The sequence below is a fragment of the Danio aesculapii genome, chromosome 22, assembly GCF_903798145.1.
Source record: "Danio aesculapii chromosome 22, fDanAes4.1, whole genome shotgun sequence".
In the NCBI taxonomy this organism is placed as follows: domain Eukaryota; kingdom Metazoa; phylum Chordata; class Actinopteri; order Cypriniformes; family Danionidae; genus Danio; species Danio aesculapii.
In genome coordinates, this window is record NC_079456.1 from 22,898,130 (window position 1) to 22,921,782 (window position 23,653).

General features: G+C 33.3%; 1 protein-coding gene across 1 annotated transcript in view; it reads left to right on the plus strand.

Moving 5' to 3' along the window:
* Positions 1-662: 662 nt before the first annotated feature.
* The window catches only part of LOC130216579 (adhesion G-protein coupled receptor D2), a 146,101-nt gene continuing 123,110 nt past the window's right edge, over positions 663-23,653 (plus strand). Inside the window, exons 1-20 of the mRNA XM_056448474.1 lie at positions 663-751; positions 916-952; positions 1,110-1,137; positions 1,361-1,579; positions 1,878-2,516; positions 2,874-3,026; positions 5,328-5,398; positions 5,579-5,851; positions 5,952-6,063; positions 6,290-6,427; positions 6,517-6,622; positions 8,179-8,290; positions 9,051-9,106; positions 9,202-9,328; positions 10,962-11,065; positions 14,650-14,752; positions 16,024-16,177; positions 19,249-19,382; positions 21,496-21,611; positions 22,975-23,095. Of these exons, the coding sequence (XP_056304449.1) occupies positions 917-952; positions 1,110-1,137; positions 1,361-1,579; positions 1,878-2,516; positions 2,874-3,026; positions 5,328-5,398; positions 5,579-5,851; positions 5,952-6,063; positions 6,290-6,427; positions 6,517-6,622; positions 8,179-8,290; positions 9,051-9,106; positions 9,202-9,328; positions 10,962-11,065; positions 14,650-14,752; positions 16,024-16,177; positions 19,249-19,382; positions 21,496-21,611; positions 22,975-23,095 (2,802 nt within the window). The 5' untranslated portion in view covers positions 663-751; position 916. The remainder of the gene's footprint in view (positions 752-915; positions 953-1,109; positions 1,138-1,360; positions 1,580-1,877; positions 2,517-2,873; positions 3,027-5,327; positions 5,399-5,578; positions 5,852-5,951; positions 6,064-6,289; positions 6,428-6,516; positions 6,623-8,178; positions 8,291-9,050; positions 9,107-9,201; positions 9,329-10,961; positions 11,066-14,649; positions 14,753-16,023; positions 16,178-19,248; positions 19,383-21,495; positions 21,612-22,974; positions 23,096-23,653) is intronic.

Here is a 23,653-nt window from a genome sequence, read left to right on the forward strand (position 1 = left end):
AATGCATTGGGTTACGTTTATCTAACCCAATGCTTTGGGTTAAAAATAACCCATACTTGGTGCTATAATAACATATAGTTGGGTTATATGTTGGGGTATTTTAACCCAACTATTTTAACTGAGTATGCATCCCTAAGTTAAGGCTGAAATGCAGGTGTAACCATGATTTTGCAGTAGCTGGTCCAACATTGTCCAGCAATGCTCTGCCCCTCTGTATTAGACCTATATAATCTCTGTCTGTTTTTAATGCTTGGTTGAAAACTTACCTTTATGGCTTGGCATTTTATCAGTGAGAATTGTTTGTTTTAGCTATAATTTTATATCTTTCTCTTTGTGATTGGTATTATACAGCATATTGGTCAACCTTTGGATAGATTTAAATTTAAAAGTAACTTAACCCAACACTTTATTTATTTTTGATTATTACTATTTACCACAAACCACAAACATAAATCTTTGTATAGTTTAAATTTAATGGTTTCGCAAATAACTTGATAGCAAAATGTAGTTATTATTTACAACTCAAATGCATATTAATGTTTCAGACACAGAAAACCTAAAGTTATTTGTATCATGAGGGGAGTGGCGGGAACTGCTGTCAGAGCGGGAGGCGCGAGCTCGTTCTGATGATCTCACACAGGAGTTTCTCGCATTCAACGGAAAGCGCCTGTAACGTTAAACCGTTTGTTATTAAACTTTTCTCTTCGAGGTTGCTTTTATGACATACGACTAAGACTTTACCTCATATCAGGTAATGGACGATTTTTTATGCTTATTTAAAGCTTTAAGATGCTCATTCATTTTATTTGACGTTTCTGCACCACGTGAAGTGTTTTGTTTTTCGTTTAAAGATGTCGAAGTATTTTCTTTGTTAAATGTCACTGTTTATGGATGTTGCCTTTTTTCCCTCCACAGCATGAATCTGTTAAAAATTATTTACTCCAACGTTATTGTAAGTAGGCTAGTTCATATCCTAATAACTTACAATGTTATCTGATGGAAACATTAGGTTTCCCTGTAATGAATAACTTACTTATATTGTTAATAATCACACAAATTTATAATTCATAGTGTTGGTTTGTGTATAATGGCAGAACTTTTTTTTTAAGCTTCTCATTTATCACCGCATGGAAAAAGGTAAGCATTCATATGAGCTTTTAATCATGTTAAACTTATTCCTGTTATATTTTACTGTTATTTAAACAGTTGTTAATGTGAAAGAAACCACGTGTATCTAAAACACAACCCAAAAGAGAGTTTGAAGTCACATGTTTAGAATTACAACTTGGTTGCAGGTTGTTTTGCCAAGTATTTGCGAAGTCTGTTTGTGTTTGTAAACAAAATACTCCTGTGTTTACAGTGGATAGCAAAACCTTGCTCTCATATGATGACTTTTACCCTGAGTATGTGCCAGATCGACAGCCATGGAACATTGCCCGTGAGGTCTGCCATCAGCGTCTAGGGACCCTGGCGAAGGTTTCCAATACTGAAGAAATTCAAAAACTTAACAATTTTCTACGGTCTATAAATATAAACCAACCTGTATGGATAGAAAGTGCAGGCTTGTTCCAAAAAAGTGGTGAGCACCATACCTTACGTTTTCCTGTGCACATCCATTTCTCTCTTACAGCAATTTGAAACATTTTGCTTTAGTGGCTAATTCATATTAATTTGTATGATAGCATTCGTACATTTTAGTAAGATTTGCTCATATCCCAACGAGGGGTAGATTTTCACGAAATAAATGAATATGTTCTATGAATTCATACAAATTAGCCACTTGTCTGACAATTAAAAAAAAAAAGTTACATTTCCTCGTGAGATTGGGTTGGCACTTCTATATTATTTTACATAATAATTCTATATTATGTTTCTAGGTTCTCCAGACATATACATGTTGGAATTCCCTAAGCGGCCGCACCGGAAATCAGCTCGCCTTCGCTTTAAGTTCCCGAACATGGAAGCGCTTACAGTTTGCACTCACCTCCAGTTAGATCCAACTTGTCAGGGGCTTTCCACAATCTTCTCATATGCCATAGAGCTATTCATTAAAGAATTTCAACTCCGAACACGAATCGTGAAGAACGAACCTGTCCAGCTTGCATTGCTGGTGCATGGGTCGAACACCACCTACCTAAACGGTTTTCCCAACGACGCCTCCTGGCACTTTGTATGTGCCAGTTGGGTCGGGAATAGCGGGGAGTGGGTCATCTGGGTGGATGGAAAAATGGTGGGTTCTGGGAATTTCCTCAACTCCACCAATCACATTGGAGGTGATGGTCTTTTTATGATTGGACAAGACCAGGAGACCTACGGAGGCTACAACAACAACAAAGCGCTTTGTGGAAACATTACGCAGCTTTACATGTGGGATCGTTTGCTGCTCCAAACTGAAGTCCAAAGCATGGAAAAAACCTGCTCACCCGTTCCTTCTGGCTTGTTCTTCAGGTGGAATGAATCCGCATTAGAAATTGAAACCTCCCTACAGACACGTAGAGGGAACTCGCCATGTCAAGGTACAGTCGATGCAGGTGGTCTTGCACCTTCACATAATAATTTCCACTCTTTCACCAAAGATAATACAGCAAAATGTTATTGGTAATGGTTGTAAATATTTCATCTATTCTGTAATGCTGAGACCCACCCTTCAGAACATGCACTTGCCATCACATGAGTCATGGACCCAGAGTTTCTTACTCTTTTCTGAAGCGTGGACATATGGTCTTTACAGACTTGGAGAGATTAAGAACTATGACTCATGGTGACATCTTAAAATTGGCAGACTGAATGCAAACTTGGCCCCAGACAGATGAATTTACACAAAAGAATCCATTTTCTGCTTAATTATTTTTTTTTGTCTGTGATTTGTTTAGGTTCCAGAAGCCAACCACCAAACCAAATTCTCATCTCTGGGTTGAATCAGAATTTTTCGAACAAGACTTGTGTAACCTTCGACCCTGTAAGTGGGAAACCTATTAATGACTCGTGTTGGACACACAGAGGAAGCGTCTGCCTGGTCCCCAAAGGTAATCATCTGATTTAAGGCGTTCTTTATTTTCAAAAAACACAAAGTCCTTACAAAATTGAACAAAAGATATTTTCTTTTGTATTGTGACTATTGCTGTAAATCAAACTCCTTGTCGTTTTACAATCTGAAATTGGTTCCCTTTCACAGCAACACAATATTTGCCAGTACATTCAAAAGTTCTGCGATATGATTCAGTACTATATTAATATATTAATCTATTGGAATTTATTTAGAGGCTGTTATTATGGATGCAACGATTATAGATTTTGATGATATTAGTCTAAGGAATAATCACGATTTCATGCATGATTATTATGCATTTATTAATTTCAAAACACTACTATAGAAAATCACATGAAAACTCCTTATATTTTAAAGTGTTATTTATTGCTGCTCAGTAGCTTAATAGTACAGTACAAAATAATAAAAAGAAATCATTATCATAGTCCATTTCTCTTTGGATTTAAAAACAAGTGAGAAAAAGTTTTTGGCATTTAAACGTAAGTAATAATTTTACAGTGAAAATAAAAAACAGAACAATGAATTAATAAATAAATAAAAATAAGAAAAAAATATATAGTATTTGTCTATTGTAAATCTAAGCAACATATTAGCTAAGTATTTCCCTTTTAAAGAGAATATAATGTAGTCAAAGGCTGCTGAACCCTCTCTGACAGGCCCTTTTGATCAACTATAAATGAACTTGTTTGGTGTTTTCACTTTTGTATTTTGTTCTCTAGAGTAGAAATGTGTATATTCCATGCAAAGTATGAAGCTGAATGGTCAGTTCTTGTCTCTTGTCTTGGCACAGTTGGCATAACTTTAAGTTGCAGCAGTTTGTTCTGTGCAGAATCGCAGTGTTGAGAAGCCTTTACGACTAATTAACCGTGACAAATTAAATCGCTGTTAGTAGTGAAATCAGTTAATCGTTAGCACCCCTAGCTGTTATACACATATTTGCATTTTTTTACAGTAAAATAATTATTACAAGTGCTTTCACATTGGTGTGAAGGGAGTCAGAGTTTCAGCGCAATCACTCATTCTTGGGTTCGTTGCCTTATGCCGTGGTCACAGTAGAGTTTGAGTATGTGAAATTCTGTCATACGATGCTGATTAAACAAGATGATTAGACATTTTAAAAAGCGAGCGATTGGTCCATATTTTAAATTTCTGTACACTGAGTTCATATTTTGATCTTCGGTTGGTCTCATGCAGTCACGTTATGCGATTTCGCAGGTCAGAGTTCACCACGCTTCAACTTTGCAATGCAGTGAACTGTGAAACTAACAAGCCTGCGTTTTCGTTATGTCGCATTCGTGTGCGTATGAATGGAAGTCTAAGGGGCGAAAAGTGCAGTGTAACCACGCCTTTACATTTCTATTCCTGCTACAGCTGTTACTGTTATTACTTATATAATTGCACTATATAATACAATCATTTTACTGCTTGTTTATATTATTGAATAATTTTTGTGATGTATAATATTGGTTAGAGATAGGTTACAACACAAATTCAAAAGATTGCATCTCCATGCACACATCACAAATGAAAATCGGACAGATGCAGTGATACACAACATGATTTTACAACCCCTCCACTCTTCAGTTTTGTCCGCAAAAGGGCAGCATGAACATCGTGAGGGTGGCACGATCCTCAATTTTTTAAAGCACCAGTTAAGCTTGCAATGGTACTGGCTTAAAGTCCCAACAAAATTGAAGTAACCACTCATATTTTACATCCTGACAAATTGCGAAGCATTCGTGTGAAGTTCCATACAACCATGCCATACATGGAACCAGACTAATACAAGCTATAAATCTTTGCTAAACATTCAGGTTATTTTTCAGCTTCAAGAAAAAATGTGAATTATGAAACATAGTTACACACTATAGCCATTCATTCATTCATTCATTCATTTTCTTTTCAGCTTATTCCCTTTATTAACCACCAACTTATCCAGCATATGTTCAATGCAGCGAATGCCTTTCCAGCCGTAACCCAACATTGGAAAACACCCATACACACTTGCATTCACATACACACACCATGTCCAATTTAGCTTATTCCATTCACCTGTAGCGCATGTCTATGGACTGTGGGGGAAACCGGAGCACCCAGAGGAAACCCACGCAAAAATCTTGCTACCCACTGCGCACCCGTGTCGCCCCACACTATAGCCAACTATATATCTATCAATACATGCTACATCTGATAACTTACTGTATTTTTGGAGCCAGGCACTGTCTAAATACTGTTTCTTTCTTGTGCTGAAATGCAACCTTGTGTATTTTCATTTCAGTGCAGCTGGACTTTGATTTTCCAAGGACTTCATTCTTCTCAAAAGTCAGCAGCGAGTTTCATTCCAAACCTGTGAGTTAAACAGAGCTCATGACTTATTTTTATTAGGTGCGCTATAAACTTTCAGAATTCACCAAGAAACTGCTTCTTACTCTTGTAAATCCATTTCCTTCTCAATTTTAACCTTACATTCAGTATTTTAACTAATTAAATGACTCGATCTTATATAATCTTTCTCTTTTTTTACCACAGCATACTGAAAATGCAAATGCGACCTTTTTCTCCGAGAACGAACTGACTAGTCATGTTTCCCTCTTGAGTGCCGTATTGAGAGTTCTGGACAGCAATACAGAAATCCTAACACATTCTGATCTTCTGTACCTCACTGAAACCATCGAGAAAGCCATTCAACTCAATAAAATAGGCTTTCCTCCTGAACTCTTCATATCCATGATCCGCAATAACCTGGAACTAGCCAGCAGGCTCATTGACCCCAATATGGCCGAAAAGTGGGAGGATTTGAAAGCACGTGAAGTTTGTTTGTGAGACTGAAAGTTTGATTAAACCCTACACTTTTGGAAGTCAAGTTTATAAGTATTTTTCCCTTTTTTTTCCTTTTTTTTAGAGTAACCCGGGACCATTGACAATGCTAGAAAATATTGACAAGCAGCTATGGATGCTGGCAGATAAACTCTGGGCCGAACGCAAAAGTTTCACAATGTCAACAAAGAACATGGGTACAGTGTTTGTGCCTTATTTATCATGGCTAGGTAGCATGACAAAAAATAAAGAGTCAATATTTGTTTTCTTGAGAGGTTTTAGAGTAATAAAGATAAAGTCTTTTTTGCATTTAAACAGTGATTAATATTTAGCCATTTTTTTTAGCTGTACTATCATACAAAACATACAAGTAATGATAAGGGCTTGTTATATCAAGAGTCACGAGACCAAGTGCTTCCTTAGATATTCATCTGGAGCCGCGACGACTGACACAGGTGAGCTGCGGTTGTGTTTTTAAACCCTCGGTTCACGGCGGTCAGTTTGGCAGCCATGATGAAATCCTCATACCAGAGTCAGAAATGCAGCGAGTTTTTTTTTTAGGTAAGTTGTTATGGATTGATTGATTTCAGCAGATAAATGTCATGCCAAATGTTTTTACAAAGCATCTGTTTGCTAATATTATTCAACAGGCCATAAGGAAGTGATGCTTATTCATACTTACTACAGTAACCTGGCTGAGATCTTGTCCAGACTGGAGATCAAAAACACAGCTGAACAACTGACAGACGGCAAGAGGTCAGCAAGAGCAAACTCAATCTCTCCATACCTAAGACTTCAATCTTTTCATCCTAGTACACACTTAGGGGGTGTATTTCATTTTTTTTGTCTATAATATTGTATATATTGTTTTGGAATGGGGGCAGCGCGGTGGCTCAGTGGTTAGCACAGTTACCTCGCATCAAGAAGGTCGCTGGTTTGAGTCCCGGCTGGACCAGGAGGCATTTCTGTGTGGAGTTTGCATGTACTTCCCATGTTGGCATGGGTTTCCTCCGGATGCTCCAGTTTCCCCCACAGTCTAAAGACATGCGCTATAGGTGAATTGAATAAACTAAATTAGCAGTTGTGTTTTCCAGTACTGGGTTGCAGCTGGAAGGGCATCCGCTACATAAAACATATGTTGAAAAAGTTAGTGGTTCAGTCCGCTGTGGTGATCTCCAAAATAGAAACTATGCCTGAGGAAACTAAATAAATGAATGTTTTTGAATGTAGCCACACCCCCAAACTCTGCAATTGGTCAAGCTGAAAAGTGATTGGCGGATTTGAAAGTAGTTTTTATGAATTTCTTTCTTTTGTTGGACACAAAACATGACATCCTGAAGAATATGGGACAAAAGCAGCCACTTTTAAGGGTGTGCAAATTTTTTTGTGTACGATAAAGTTGGTGTATGGTTTTACTACGTTTGAACTGGCATTGTCACAAAACAGAAACACACTTTGAGAATTCAAAAGCCTTCACTGCATAACAAAGCCTTATATAATTTAGTTACAAATATTAGTTAAAACATCCCTGCATAGGTTTGTGCATGCTTTTTTATATTAAACACAAGCAAGAGCCCTTTTATTAAATACAAGCATGGATCATCTCAGTTCTGATATTGATTTTATACAACTGTTCATTCATTCATTCATTTTCTTTTCGGCTTAGTCCCTTTATTAATCAGGGGTTGCCACAGCTGAATGAACCGCCAACTTATCCAGCATATGTTTTGCACCGCATTACTGGGAAATATACCCATACACTCTCATTTACACACATACACTACGAACGATTTAGCCCTTCCCAATTCACATATAGCGCATATCTTTGGACTGTAGGGGAAACCGGAGCAAGCGGAGGAAACCCATGCGAATCCGGGGAGAACATGCAAACTCTACACAGAAATGCCAACTGATCCATCTGAGGCTCAAACCAGCGACCTTCTTGCTGTGATGCTACAGCGGTACCCACTGCGCCACCGTGTCGCCCTATACAACTGTTCAACAAATAAAAAAGTTGAATTGAGTGAGTTTACATTTTAGACATAATGTCTGTTTTGACAACAAAAAAAATTCTAAAAAAGGAGCAGAACATTTGTGTCTAAGAATAACGTTCTTGTTTGTCTTGTTGTTTCGTTCCAGAATGATTCTGCTTTAATTTATTCAACTAAAACAGAACAAAACCAAAAAAGGCTTTTAGCAAAATATGGTTGTTATAATTATTGGGGGAAAAAACTTAAATAATTCATAATAACATTTTATACATACATTTTTTTTCATCAGTTCAACACGTTTACTTTTTTATATATTCGCAGGTATCACACTGGTCAGCTGGCCACAGCAGTGATCTCGGCGACAGTGCGGGATGTTCCCAGAGCAGAAAATATTCCGGTGTCTGTCCAGTACACTCTATCCTCTGGGATAATGGTAAAAAACAAAAACAAAAGTCAAGTCAAGTTGAGCTTTATTGTCATTCCGCTACATGTGTGGACATACAGAGGAACGAAATGTCGTGTCTTGCAGGACAACGGTGCTACATGAATTAATCATAAATGCAAACACAACACTGAACATAAGAGCTATTTTAAAAAACCTATGCATAACTAACATTTATCATAAAATACTTAAACTGTACACATAAGACAGACTATACAAGTACTTTACATGAGACTGAACAATGTTGGGCAGGATATTGTGCAAGAGAGGTGTTTAAGATTGAAGTAAGCAGTGCAACATGATTGTGGTACATTTATAGAAAACATCGTTTTCTTTATTGAGTTCTTGTAAGATGGAGTTTAGATAAAGTGAAAACAGGTGCAGTTTTAAAATGTGCAAGCCAAGTATATAGTGGATAGTAGTTACGCCCCGAACCCTGCTATTGGTCGAGGTGAAAAGTGATTGACAGATTTGAGTAGACTGCTCTCAGGTGTTTTGATGGAATCAGGGAGGCTCAATGTTTAAACTTTTATAGACGATAAACACTTATGCTGATGATACACAGGACAACTTTTTGGCAATGTTGCTGAGTATTATATTTGATTTTTATTTATTTTATTTTATTTTGTTTTGCTAAAATAACAAAAACTATAACTGAAAAAATCAAACATAGGAATAAAACTATAATTAATATATCATTCATACCTAAGAAATATTACTCTGACTTTTTTACTTGTTTTTCTTGGATTAGACTGGATATTCTAAGCAAGTAACTCCCGTCTGTGTCTTCTGGAATATTGGCTTGATGTAAGTAAATATAATCCTTTTACAATTCCGGTTATTTGTTTTCTGTCATATCATATTACTTTAGGTCTTGGTTAAGTCTGTTTTTGTGTTCACAGGCCAGGTCATACAAGTGCTTGGTCCAACAAAGGGTGCAGAGTGGTGCCTTCACCTCTTGATGTCACTTCCTGCTTTTGCAACCACACCACCAATTTTGCTGTCCTCATGAATTATATGGAGTCACGGGTATGTTTATAGTGTGTTAAAAGTGTAACCAAATGTATAACAAAGAATTCTAACAAATAATTCTTAATAAATGGAATAATAAATGTAAAAGAAATTATATTAGTTACAATTTACTCACATATGCGTATATTATATTAATAGCATATTTTATATATCTTTTAAATATATTTATATATTTATTAAATTATATAATTAAATAATTATGTATTATATATATATTATTATATAAATATTGTCAAATATTATTAATTGTTAAAATCACAATTCTATTGTAATATGTTTTAAAATCTAATTTATTCCTGTGATGCAATGCAGAATTTCCAGCATCAGTTCATGCATCAATTATCTAGCAGATAGTGTTTATTTTAACGGCACAAACCAGCACAATTCTAGATTTAGACACCCTGGGGTGTAGAGTGACGTCACGACTCCCGAAATATTTTAATTATATCTAAACAAGGAAAATAGATAACGTGTTTGTTTTAACGGCACAAACCAGCACGAATCGAGCACAAACAACCTGTGCTGATTTGAAGTAATTTGAGCAACATGGGGTGGAAGGTGACATCACACGGTCAAAAAAAATAATGCTTAATATCTCAGACCCTAAACCAGCACAAACGTTCGTTTTTGCGGCACAAATCAGAACAAACGTAGCACAAACGAATGGCATAGTTTCGGGGATTATTTGTTTTTGTGGGGTGCCAACTTCACGGAGGTCATCATCTCAATTAATATGTAAAAACAAATGATAAATATTGCTGTTTAATAATTTTGTATTATTAGTGATATACTTCCCTAAATTTTGGGGTAAGCAAGATTTTAAATTAAGATAAAAATAAATTTCATTTGTTATTTTATTTAATAAAATGATATTTCTATAATTTATTTTATAAACATTTTTTATTTATTATTTTAAATTTAAATGAGCATATTACAGTAAACACACACACACACACACACACACACACACACACACACACATATATATATATATATATATATATATATATATATATATATATATATATATATATATATATATATATATATAAATAATTTACTGTAAATAGGTTTTACTTATTCTAAGCAATCTATTCATTAGGGGATCTTGAAAAAACAATATATAATAATTTTTAAATAATAAGCCAAAATAAACAAAAAAAGAGCCAGATAAGCATATTAGTAATAAAAAATGAATCAATTATATTTGAATGTATATTAAAATAGAAAACTGGTTTTTAAGGTTATAATAACATTCACTATATAATAATGTTGTTATGTATTTTATTTTTATATAAAAATATGGAGCCTTAAGTATATAATTTTGTCCTATACAAAATTATTCCTTATAAAAAATATAACTTTTTTTTATATTAAAATGAAATGTGTGTTTTTAGATGCCACAATGAATATCTGTTATAACACAATCTGTCCACTAGAGGTCACTGTTAGCTTACAATTGTATCATATAAAGCCTTGAATTTAGTATCCAGCGTTATATGTATGTATATATCCTCTGTAAAACTTTATAAACAGCAAATATGATTTTGCTTTATTCCTAAACATAATGCATATCAGTATATGAGCATAATTGCTCCACGATTGTGTTCTGATGGTGTTTTCTCCACAGTGGAGTGCTAAAGAGGAGAGTGTTTTGACGAAGCTGACGTTTATCGGGTCTGGAGCGTCTCTCTGTGCACTGCTGGTGACCTTGATGCTGTTTACCGTGTTGGAGTAAGTGCTTTTCACCCATACACCACATCATTCACCGTCTTTATCATGTCTGACTTCTGGTGTTGGCTTCCTGAGGACTGTTATGGGGGTCAAAAGTGCCACCAATATGCCTTAAATTAACTTTTTTTTTTAACTGGGGATAAATAATTTTTTAGTAGACATGAAGATTTATTTAATTTGAAAAAAAAAAAAATAGAAATAAGTACTTAAGATGTTTTCGCATTATTTAGTTTGTAATTTTTGTGTTATTTAAATAAGTCTTTGTTTTTCATCAATTTTATTTACATTTTTATAATGTTTTGGAACTGTTTTCAGTAGTAACATTTTTAATATATGCTAAAAATTTATTCAAAATATGCTAAATATTTATTCTAAATATATGCTAAAAATGCAAAGTATTTATTCTAAATATATGCTAAAAATGCAAAATATTTATGCTAAAATGCAAAATATTTATTCTAAATATGCTAAATATTTATTCTACATATAAGCTAAAATGCAAAAATATTTTTGAAAGACTTTGTAGGGACCATTTTTTAGGGCCAGACAGAATCTGCGATTTAGTTTTTTTGCTTTTTCTGTGCAGAATTTTGTAAAAAATTTGTGGATTTATGTGGAATGATTTGGGAGTATCATGACAAAAATCTTAATAATCTGAAAAAGATAATAACCTTTTAACTTTTATTTAATGTTTACAATGCAAATCCAGTTAGATCCACTTATTTGGTTAACAAAGCACGTCTCTCATATAAAATCTCTATTAAAAAACTGAAAAATTACTTTACAAACTGTGTTGTAAATAAATCATATGAACATTTTATATTAATCAGTAATGTTACTGAAATCTATTTAAAACTGAATAAATATACATTTACACACATTTACACAAGCAAATAAATAGACTCAATGATGGGATAAAAATCTGCAGATTTCTACGTGCAGAGATTCCGTGTGGGCCTGCTTATGACTTATGCCTTACTTCGAAACTTATTACTTGCTTCAATTCTTGTGTTTGTTCTGTGAAAATCTGAAAATTCTGTCAAAAATATCCTTGTAAATTATTTCTTTGTTTTACCTGAAGAACCATTGGACTTGCAAAATCCTGAAGGGGCTGTTTTATTACTAATTTAATGTATTTAACTGTTGTTATATAAAATAATGATGAGGATTATAGTAATAATAGTAATAATTATTTTAAGAAGCATTAAATAGAGAAATATATATATATATAAATTCATAAATAATATAATAACAATATATTATTATTATTGCGACTCGTCCTGAAAGTGCAAGAAGAAAGTGAGAAAGTGGGGTTGCGCCTGAACACCAAGAAAACAAAGGTGATGATGACCTCTGAGAATGGAAGATGCACAATAAAGAAATCAGGACTTTATATTCCTTGGTTCCAAGATTAACCAAAATGAGGACACAATACCTGAAATACCTGAAACCCTTGGTGTGCATGAACGCCATCTGGAAAAAAGCATATCAGTACCGCAACTAAAGCAAGCCATAGCAACCTATGGCTGCGAGACCTGGACGAGCAAGAAGACAAACAGAAGAAAGATCGACACCTTCAAGTTGTAGTGCTAGAGGAGACTGCTGCACATCCCGTGGAAAGTGAGAATCACTAACAAAAAGTCCCAGGATGCATCAAGCCAAAAACGTCCCTGGAAGCCAAGATTACCAAACAGAAATTATCCTATTTTGGCCATGCCATGCGTAGCAATTCACTCGAGAAGGCAGTCATGCTGGGAATGGTCAGTGGACAGGAGGAAAGGCCGCCCCAAAAACTCGTTAAAACAGCAGTAATAATAATAATAATAATAATAATAATAATAATAATAGTAATAATAATAATAATAACAATACAGTTTAATGAATGAATTAGCACTACTTATTAATATTATTTTTTAAATTAATACTAGTAACAGTTTTTTGCTAGTAATACTTATTATTTATTTAGTTATCAATAAAAATGTGTAATTAATAAAATAACAATGAGTGTTATAAATTTAGTGAATAATAATTTTTTTTATTTAAGGGAAATTACATTTTCATACAATAAAACAATAAACATTACAGTTTCCTTCTATTTAGTAAATAAGTTTGTTTATTTTTTATGGCAACTTTAAAATAGAAAACAAACAAACTGGCTAGCCAATTATCAAAAGTAACACCGTGTCATTTGTTCGCCGGGAACCTTTTGTTACTCTCATTTGAGTGTTCATTTTTTGGCTGAGTGTTTGGGCTCATAAGACTCATAACATGGACTCACAATCACAGTCCTCACGCTTGTCAATAGCGCTCAGGCCTGAGACAGAATTCTTATTGAAAACCACTAATCGGCTAATTAGCGCTCTGTGCCAAATGAGCCTGAAGCTGAAGTTTTATGGGGACATTACAGAGGGAGTTAATTAAAGCAGCGACTCAAACCAAAAGAGCTTCATCAGCGCCGTATCAACCAAGCTGATTCTTTCAGAGATTTACAGCCTCCGCAAACACTCCCACTTCATCTGATTAAGACCACACACTGCAGGTGTGAACAGGACAGCGAAAATTAACTCATAGCTATGACTCATTGATCACTACAAATGAAATTTGTAGTATTGAATTGAAAAATATGAAATTTGTTTGAACTTCTTAACTACTAAAAACTACAGGTTTTTTTGTTCAATCCACTTAAATTTGTAAAACTAATAAGCTTAATACCTTTATGTTGTGCCAATGCAACCCAGGATTTTTTACAGTGTGTGAGTTGATTGATTATATTTAGAATTGCAGATGTCCCACAAATTTTCGTAAATGAAAAACAAAAAGCATTGTTTCATTAAATTAGTGCTAATTCACAAATATTCCTAACATTTCTTAAATATATATATATATTTATATATATATATATATATATATATATATATATATATATATATATATATATATATATATATATATATATGTAAAATTATTTATATATATACACACAGTTACAATTGTTATCCACCCCTTTGAATTTTTTTTCATTGTTAAATATTTCCCAAGTGATGTTTAACAAAGTAAGGAAATTTTCACAGTATGTCTGATAATATTTATTCTTCTGCAGAAAGTCTTATTTGTTTTATTTTGGTTAGAATAAAAGCAGTTTTAAATTTTTCTACAGAACAAAGCATCATTATACAATAACTTGCCTAATTACCCTAACCTGCCTAGTTAACCTAATTAACCTAGTTAAGCCTTTAAATGTCACTTTAAGCTGTATAGAAGTGCCTTGAAAAATATCTAGTAAAATATTATGTACTGTCATCATGGCAAAGATAAAATAAATCAGTTATTAGAAATGAGTTATTAAAACTATTATGTTTAGAAATGTGTTGAAAAAAAATCTTCTCTCCGTGAAACAGAAATTGGGGAAAAAAATAAACAGGGGTGCTAATAATTCAGGGGTGCTAATAATTCTGACGTCAACTGTATATATATAATATGTTTTCCAATATTATAACATTAGTAAACATCCAAACAGAAGTAAGGCAAATGTTAGCAAATTAATGTCAATAAATGTGACAAGAAGTGTTTCTTTATTTTAACAGCATCCCGAAATCAGACCGTACATCAGTCCACAAGAACCTGTTTGTGTCTCTGACTTGTGCTCAGATTGTTCTGCTGTGCAGTGGGTCTGCTGTTCATAATAAGGTATCACGTTTTTCACACTTTTATTTGGTACACAACATTCAAAACGTGAGATAAAGTTGCTCCCCCCATTTTAAACTGTAAAATTGGCTCCTTTATTTTAGTATTATTTATGTACTTTTATTTATGAAGCTCTTTTATATTTTTATAAATATTTATGTTTTCATTTTATTTTATTTCAGCTTTATTCTTATAACCATTATTAGCTGTTACATGTTAATTCGTATGGCTTTAGTTAAAAGTAGCCACAACTATATTGTTTTGTCATTATTATTATTATTATTATTATTATTATTATAATTATTATTATAGTTAAAAAAGCATAATATAGTTGAAATAATAAATCTAGTCATATCATAAAGAGCTATAAAAGGATTTAAATATGATTTTTTTTCAGTAGCTGGTAATATTTATGTATCCTTCATTTTATGTAAAAGTATCATATAATTTGCAGATTATAATTATTACTGTAATAGAATATTATATTATGACTGTATATAATAGAATTACTATCTATTAGTTTATAATTTAATATGTTTTTATGATTTATAATTAGAATAATATAAAAATAATACAATAATTTATTATTAATAAATAGGTAAAAAACAATAAAATATTTTAGAAAATCTGTTTTATTATTTCAGATAGTTGTTGCAAATGCAAACATTTAATCATTTTTTCAGCTTTTTATTTTTATTAAAAATATAGATTTTTAATTTCAGCTAATAGAAGCAGAATAAAAAATGCAATACATTTTGATTCTTTTTGTTTGAGTAATTTTAGTACATTATTTAGCATTTTTATGTAATTAAGCTTTTATAAACGGTGCCAAACCATTAATTTTTCATTACTTTTCATTACAATTATGTAGTATTCATTTTGTTATAAATATATTATTATTTGTTATCATATATTTATATCATATATAAATAGCATTTTTATTATAAATTTGTTTTTTCAGCTTTTATATCAGTGTCAAAATATAATGTCTATTTTAGTTTTTAAAAATAGTAACAAATGTATAAATAAATTAAAAATGTTTATTATATAGTACACAATCTTTTCATTGATTTGTTTCACTATATTAACTCATATCCTCAAGTGCCAGTCTTAAGAACAGTTACAAAATAGTCCCATCAGGCTTGACAGTAACTTAAAACAACATTAGTGTTGCTGTTATACTTGGCACTGCATGAACTGACACACAGCCACTTTTGTGTGTCCGTTTGACCTGCTGACCCCTGAGCGTCTGCTCTCTGACCTTTGCCCTGTAGGTGGCCTGTATGCTTGTGGCAGCTCTGATGCATCTGTTCTTCATGGCTGCCTTCAGCTGGATGCTGGTCGAAGGCCTGCTGCTCTGGAGCAAAGTAGTGAGCGTTAATCTGAGTGAAGACCGCCACATGAAATACTACTACCTGATTGGCTGGGGTAATGTTACAGTCTACTGAGTTACTGGTTGGGTTTGATGGTATAGCTATGCTGGAAACCTGTTGATCTGATAGAGAATGTACTTTATACTTGACAAAGATGAAAACACGTTTCATTAAACAAAAAAAAACTTTTATTTTTTTTTAAAACTAATATTTATCAACATACTCACCAGATTGATTAAATAAGGAATGACCAACTTGTATCAGTATTATGAATTTACTAAAATCGTGTTTAAATATGGAAATTAACTATCGTTTAAATGAAATATGTACTAATTTGCATAAAAAAATCTTAACATTGGAGGAACAGATTCAAAATACGTTTTTTCTTTTTTTTAAGGGTTTTTGCTGAGGTGATATTTTTATCACTCTTTAAATCATAAATACTGCAAATATCCAGAAAAACACTTTTTTAGAAGTTTTTGGTAGAATTAAACATTGCATGTAATCAGGCAAATTATGTATGAACAAATCTCTGAGTAAAAACCTTCAGAATACAGATATGAATAAAACTGTGCAGTTTGGTGTGAGTGTTGCTGAAGTGGAGATATATGAAAAAATCCCACAACAGCCTTTAAAAGTTGTAACTAAAATCTACAAACACACATTGATAAAATGGACAAAAGAAACACTTAAAGGGCACCTAGTTTAGCCCTTTTTTCAGATTTAATATAAGTCTTTTGTGTCTCCAGAAAGTGTGTGTAAAGTTTCAGCTCAAAACACCCATCAGGTTTTTTATTATACCTTTTATTAAATTCCTATTTATACAGTTTTTCACTGGGTGGCGGTTTTGGTGTACTGCTTCTTTAAGGCTAGTCCTCTCCGCCCACCGTTTCTACGTGCCTTTCTGCGTGCCTTAATCTCCTCCCTCGGCTGGGTCAGACAACAGACAGACTTAAAGGAAGCAGATCTCACGTAGCGTTTGTGAGAAATACTTCAGTAAGAACTTTACCAATTAATATTTATTGTGCAGTTGCATGGCAGGGTCACAAAAAGTTCACGCGCACACACACACCGCAGTAGACACACACACAGACAGACAGAGCGCCCGTTTAGCTTTGCACTCTTTTTGCACGCAAATGTGACAGGATACAGGCTAATCTCCACTGCTGTATGGATATCTCTTATATTAATGTACAAAATAAACCTGATTTAACGTCCACAAACCGGGACTGAAGCTACTCCCTTTATAATTGTTCTGACACGCGGCTGTGCTGATGAAGTAAAGCTAAGCTAAATCGCTATAATTTATTACACACGTGCACTGTTTTAAAACATTTTCAACATGTGAAACTTACTCTTGATCACATTTGATGATGATTGATGATCCTAACGAACTGAACACACCTTTTATTCCCGGTTGCTTTGCGCGCATCTGGTCTTGTTTATATGATTATACATGTGACTACCGGCACATGTTAATACTTGCAGCTGTCAATCAATTCGGTGGGCGGGGGGACCGCACTCCTACATAAAGTTGCGGTAGATCTGAAAACCGCTCCAATTGGTTCACCGTTTTTTATGTTGCTAAATTGAAAAAAAAGGACTGTGTTTATATCACCCCAATATGACGGTCTATACACTATAAATGCACATATGTCTGTCCAAACAGCTTAAAAAGTAGATTTTTCACCATAGGTGCCCTTTAAGGACACATTTTCTATTCTAATGCACTACTTGTAATGGTTTTTATATGTAAACAACACACTTAATAGACGTGCGTCACTATTAAGCTTGTGCTTTGTGTCTTTCACAGCACCCCGTGTCAACTTTTACACGCAGCACCGCTCCTCAATGTCAGTTTTAAAGCAGTGAGCCATTCAGAAGAACTAGGAGGCAGGGCTAACGTTGCATGACAACTGGTTTCTTTACACAGACTATAGAACACTCTTGACATCACCTCAGTCAACCTGAAAAAATGAAATTATAAAGAAAATTAATAAGACTTTTAGATTTCATAGGTGATTCCAAATATGAAATTTAAACGTGAGCTTGGCAAACACTTTTGAGGAATTTGATGTTTCCATATTCAGAGAGATAGTACCTGCGCTTGCATGTCTGAGAGGCATTTCAAAGAAGGCCGCCCAGTCAAACGACAATAAACTAGTAATAAATGGAAGCTGAGTTAATCTATTTTTACCCAGATCGTGGTGTCCATCCACTCTTTTGGGAACCTATTGGATTGGTTAGAAATGGAGGAATATTGACGAATGGATGAAAGCGAGACTCTGATAGCCCTGCCCTAAAGGTATTCCATGTGACCAGAAGGGAAGAAAAATTGCTTTAAGGGAGCAGGAAAGGTTATGGTATTCGATAAAAGATTATGAGTAATGAATTGTGCAGATACATTGGTTACAAAAATAACTACTATATAAATATAAAAACAAGAAGCGCAAATTTGGATTTTAGAATTTTTTTTATGTGAACTACTTTGATTGTTTTCTTTACGTTAGACTGAAAAAAAAACACTTAATGAAAATGTCTTAAAGGTTACCTCATATGCAAAAATCACTTTTATAATGGTTTTTGACACAGTTGTGTTGCAACAGCGTGTGAATATAACCAGCTTCTAATGATACAAATGAATTAATTTCATTTTTTATAATCAGACTTCATAAATATAGTCTGCAGAAACACTTTGATTAACATTCTCCCATTGTACATGTCCTCAGAGGAGGAGAGCCCCGCCCATTAGTGACAATCACACTGAAGTACTGACATTTGTAGCTCCACCCTCTTGCTGCCAGCACATTTGAATTTAAAGTGACAGTCACCAAAAGGCACAATTATGATCGAAGCTTATAAATGGCAGTTTCTAAGAGTTTTAAACAATGATCTGTGATGTATTTTGAGCTGAAATTTCACACACACACTTTAGGGACATCAAAGACTGTTAAACAGTGCAATAACAGCAGATATACTGATCATAATGAGGATCAAAGTAATTAAACAATGGCTCTGTAAACTGCAGCGTCACTCATTTCCAAATGCAGTTTGGTTTATTTTTGTTTAATTTTTTTCCTGTCACAGTCAGTCATGTGTAATATAGAAATGTATGTTGTTTGACAGGTCTGCCAGTGCTGATTGTCACCATCACACTGGCCTCTGCCTCTGGGAAATACACTGCTGACGGTCACTGCTGGCTCAGTGTTCAGAACGGCGTCATATGGGGCTTCGCAGGACCCGTCATCTTCATTATTATGGTGTGCCCCTACTTCTGTTATCACTGTTTCACACTTTACAAATGCTAAAATGAATTATTTAGTGGTTAATCATATCCAAAATAATGTGTGTTTAGGGTGTATTTTTTTAAGATTATGTAAATACACACATTCGTGTATATATTGTTTTTTATTCATATTTATATATAAATATCCATATATACAGTTGTAATACAATGTATTATTGTGAACGTTTTATTCTTTTTCAAGTGATTTTTTTAAGTGATGTTTAACGGAGCAAGGAAAATTTTCACAGTATTGATTATCATATTTTTTTCACAGTATTTCCTATAATATATTTTTTTTCTTAAGGAGAAAGTATTGTTTTAATTTTTAAAGCAGTTTATTATAAGCTCCATAAAATATTTTGATTATCTACAGAACAAACTACTGTTGCCCAATGACTTGCTTAATTAACCAAACTTAACCTAATTAACCTAGTGTCTTGTAAAATATTACGGACTGTCATCATGGCAAAGACAAAAAAAATCAGTGATTTAGAAATTTCTGATTAAAACTATTATCTTTAAAATGTCTTGAAAAACATCTCTCCGTTAAACAGTGCTTGGAACAATGTTTGAAAAAAAGAATTAAAGTTTCACAGGAGGGCTAATAATTTTGTCTTCAACTGTAAATAATACAAATTATATATTAATATTTTTGCTTTGTGCATTTTTGAATGTTATGTTTGTATATATTGTATATATATAAGTCGATATACACAGTTCACACACATACACACACGTATATTATGAAAATACAAACTTTTATTTAGGATTTTATTTGTTGTGATAGCTTTCATGCAGAAACACAGACATGTTTATAAAGTAACACATGCTGTTATTGTGTGTATGTCATCTATAATAATATTTATAGTATATTATTCTGATTAATTGCTTTATATAATAATAATAATAATAAATATAAATGTAAATATGTGTATTTAAATATGTGTGTAATTTACATTGCTTTAGTACATTATATACTTTAATACACTATATGCATGCTTGCATATATTTACTGTTCATTATACTTAGAAATAACTGTATGCATGTTTATTATAATTTGAGTATTCATGTCTATAACATATGCTGTTGAAGTCAGAATTAATAGCCCTCATGAATTATTAACCTCCCTGTAATATATTTTTACAATTTCAACACATTTCTAAATGTAATAGTTTAACTGACTAATATCTAATGACTGATTTCTATTATCTTTGTCATGATGACAGTACGTAATATTTGACTAGATATTTTTCAAGACACTAGTATTCAGCTTAAAGTGACATTTGAAGGCTTAACTAGGGTTAATTAAGTTAACTAGGCAGGTTAGGGTAATTAGGCAAGTTATTGTATATTGACGGTTTGTTCTGTAGGCCTTCGAAAAAATATTCTTAAAGTCAAGTGCTATTTTGGGGTTTCCGCCAGGATTTTGCCTACCCAAATTCAAAAGCTTCCCAAATCGACATGCAGAGGTGTAAAAGCAAATGTTTGGTATAATTTCAAAGAAAACCCTTTGAATTTTCATAAAACACTGTTAAAAGTGATTCAGATAATTCTATATGTTGTCTGTTTTATAATAAACCCCTCCAAAAAAGGTTACAAAAAGTTTTGTAAACTCAAATTTGAAAGTGTACCTTTTTAGGTTCTGTGTGGTCTAGGTTGCTGAAATTCATTTTGTTGGTTCCTGCACATGTCAGTAATCATAGGAAAAAGAAAAATGTCTTGATCATAATCTATGCAAAAGTTATAATATTCCAACTGATGAGAGAACAGATCCACTTATAGGGGTATTGTGCCAGTACGGACCTTTAAAATTTAAAGAATGTGGAAGTAAATGATGTCACGGACCCGGAACCAAGTACGCAGGGGCTAATAATAATGACCTTAAAATGGATTAAAAAATTAAAAACTGCTTTTATTCCAGCCGAAATAAAACAAATAAGAAGAAAAATATTACTTTTAAAAATCCCTTGCTCTGTTAAACATAATTTGGGAAATATTTGAAAAAAACAAAACAGGAGGGCAGATAATTTTGAATTCACTTGTATATTATGTGTTAATTATTTATTCTTTGCTTTTGTGTGTTTCAGGTGAACATCATGATTCTGACCCGCGTAGTAGTGATCACCATCGCCACCGCCAAGAGGAGATCTTTAATGATGGCCCTCAATAACAGCCCTGAAGAGCAAATCTCTGAGCAGATCAGGCAAGACGGCTCTCTTCCTTTCATATTAACACACGCTATCCTCATTAGCTCATTCCTCAGTGCTCCATTAGACTGTTTTTTTGTCTTACGCTTCACCACATGGAGGCACCCTTTGACAGCTGAGCTCGTGTTTGGCTGTTTCCGAGTTAAATTGATCCTCACCCATTCTGGCTTTTCATTAAAATCATTAATTTGCACATTACAGCTTCTTTCAACATCAAATGTAAAGTTTTTTTTTTTGCTACTTTAAGGTAAGAAACTGCAGGTGAACAGTAAAAAAATAAAAATAATAGTACTTTCTCAGTTGATTAATTATTATAAGAATTCTTTTAGAACAAATTTTTAATAATGTTATATTTAAATATGCAAATGAGGCATCAATTAATTAAATATGTGCTCATTTGCATGCATTTCTTTCACAAAAACCTGTCTTTGAATGTTTTTTTTACATATTAGAATGAAAAGTTTTTACAGAGTAGATTTGGGAAATCTGTTTTTGAATCACTCCATAATTCATAAAATAAAATGAGAAAATTTCACAAGAAAATTTTTTTTCACAAGTTATTTTTTTACAATATTTTATCAGGCAAATTATGTATGAACAAAGCTTTTCGGAATTCAGATTTATAGATTTAAACATGTTACTGATTTTATCACAGGATTAAAAAAATATTATTTTGAGAACTAAACAATCAAAATAAACATTGTGCTTAAAACCAACAAACACAAATCGATTAAGAGCAACAAAATACACTTAAAAGGGTATTTTGGATGTTTACATTAAGCATTTTATTAAAAAGTGTTTCTAAAATCTCAAAATTGACAGGTTGGATTTTTTTTTACACAAATCTTAAACTGTTATATATTTTTAAAAGCAGCTGTTTATACAGATCCCCCTGTTAGTTTATAGATTCAGCGTCTCCTTGAGACCGTAAATAACCACAACGCAAATTAAGCTGCCATCCGTCCCCAGTGTTTCGACCTCCGGCAGCAGTCGCTGAGGCCTCTGTGTTTGCAGAAATATCAATGTGACGCTTGAAAGCCGCTGGTCAAACCCAAGGAAAATCAAACACACGTTTCCTCTGCTTGGCAGGGCCCATCCGCACCGCAGCTGGTTTGCTTTAGCGGTTACCTGACTAGCGAGGTAATTTTACACTAAACAGAATTAAAAGCTATTTAGCGTGGAAATTGTCACAATGTGAGAATAAGCAGCAGCTCCCGCTGTGCTGGGAATGAACCCCGGAATCTCTTTTTCGCAGTGTAAAAATCTACGGAGAGACTTTGTAAATACAAGTACGCATGATATAAATCAGCTAATTCTGCCTTATCAAATCTGATTATGCGTGTATTTTGTGTGTTTCAGGGCGGCTGTGAAAGCTGTGCTGGTTCTGTTGCCGATCCTGGGCCTGACGTGGCTTTGCGGTGTGCTGGTGCCGTTCTCCGTGGTCATCGCATACATCTTTAGTCTTCTCAACTCACTGCAGGTAAGAGTGTTTCTCTCACCCTCGCTCGCAAGCACAACCACAGTCTGGGTTCAACTCCATTACTTTTTTCAGTATTACTGAGGAGATTTATTGTAATATAACACTGTATGAAAGTTATGAGAATGTTCAATTCCATATACAGATTTACCAGAATGAATTAACCCTGTTGGAATAAATGGAATTGAATATTGAATATAATAAATTTTTTTTTACGTAATATCACTCAAAAACATGAAGGAAATTGACATGTATTTCTTACAAAATAGGTTCTTCATACAACATATATTAGATTTTTTTCTTATTTGATTTGATTTATTTTGAAAAAAAATCCTACACTTAAAACTATTCTTTAAGCAAAATACATTTCATCATGGTCGAAATGGAGTGGGATGAAGGGCTGTTCTTATTATTCTATATCTATATCTATATTATCATTCTTGTTATAATCTTATTATTGTTTTTACCCCATTACCACACACATTATACGTCAGTCATTCTCCAACTACTTATCTCTTCTTTTTACATGAGACATATTTCATTCTTTTGGCATCTTTTATG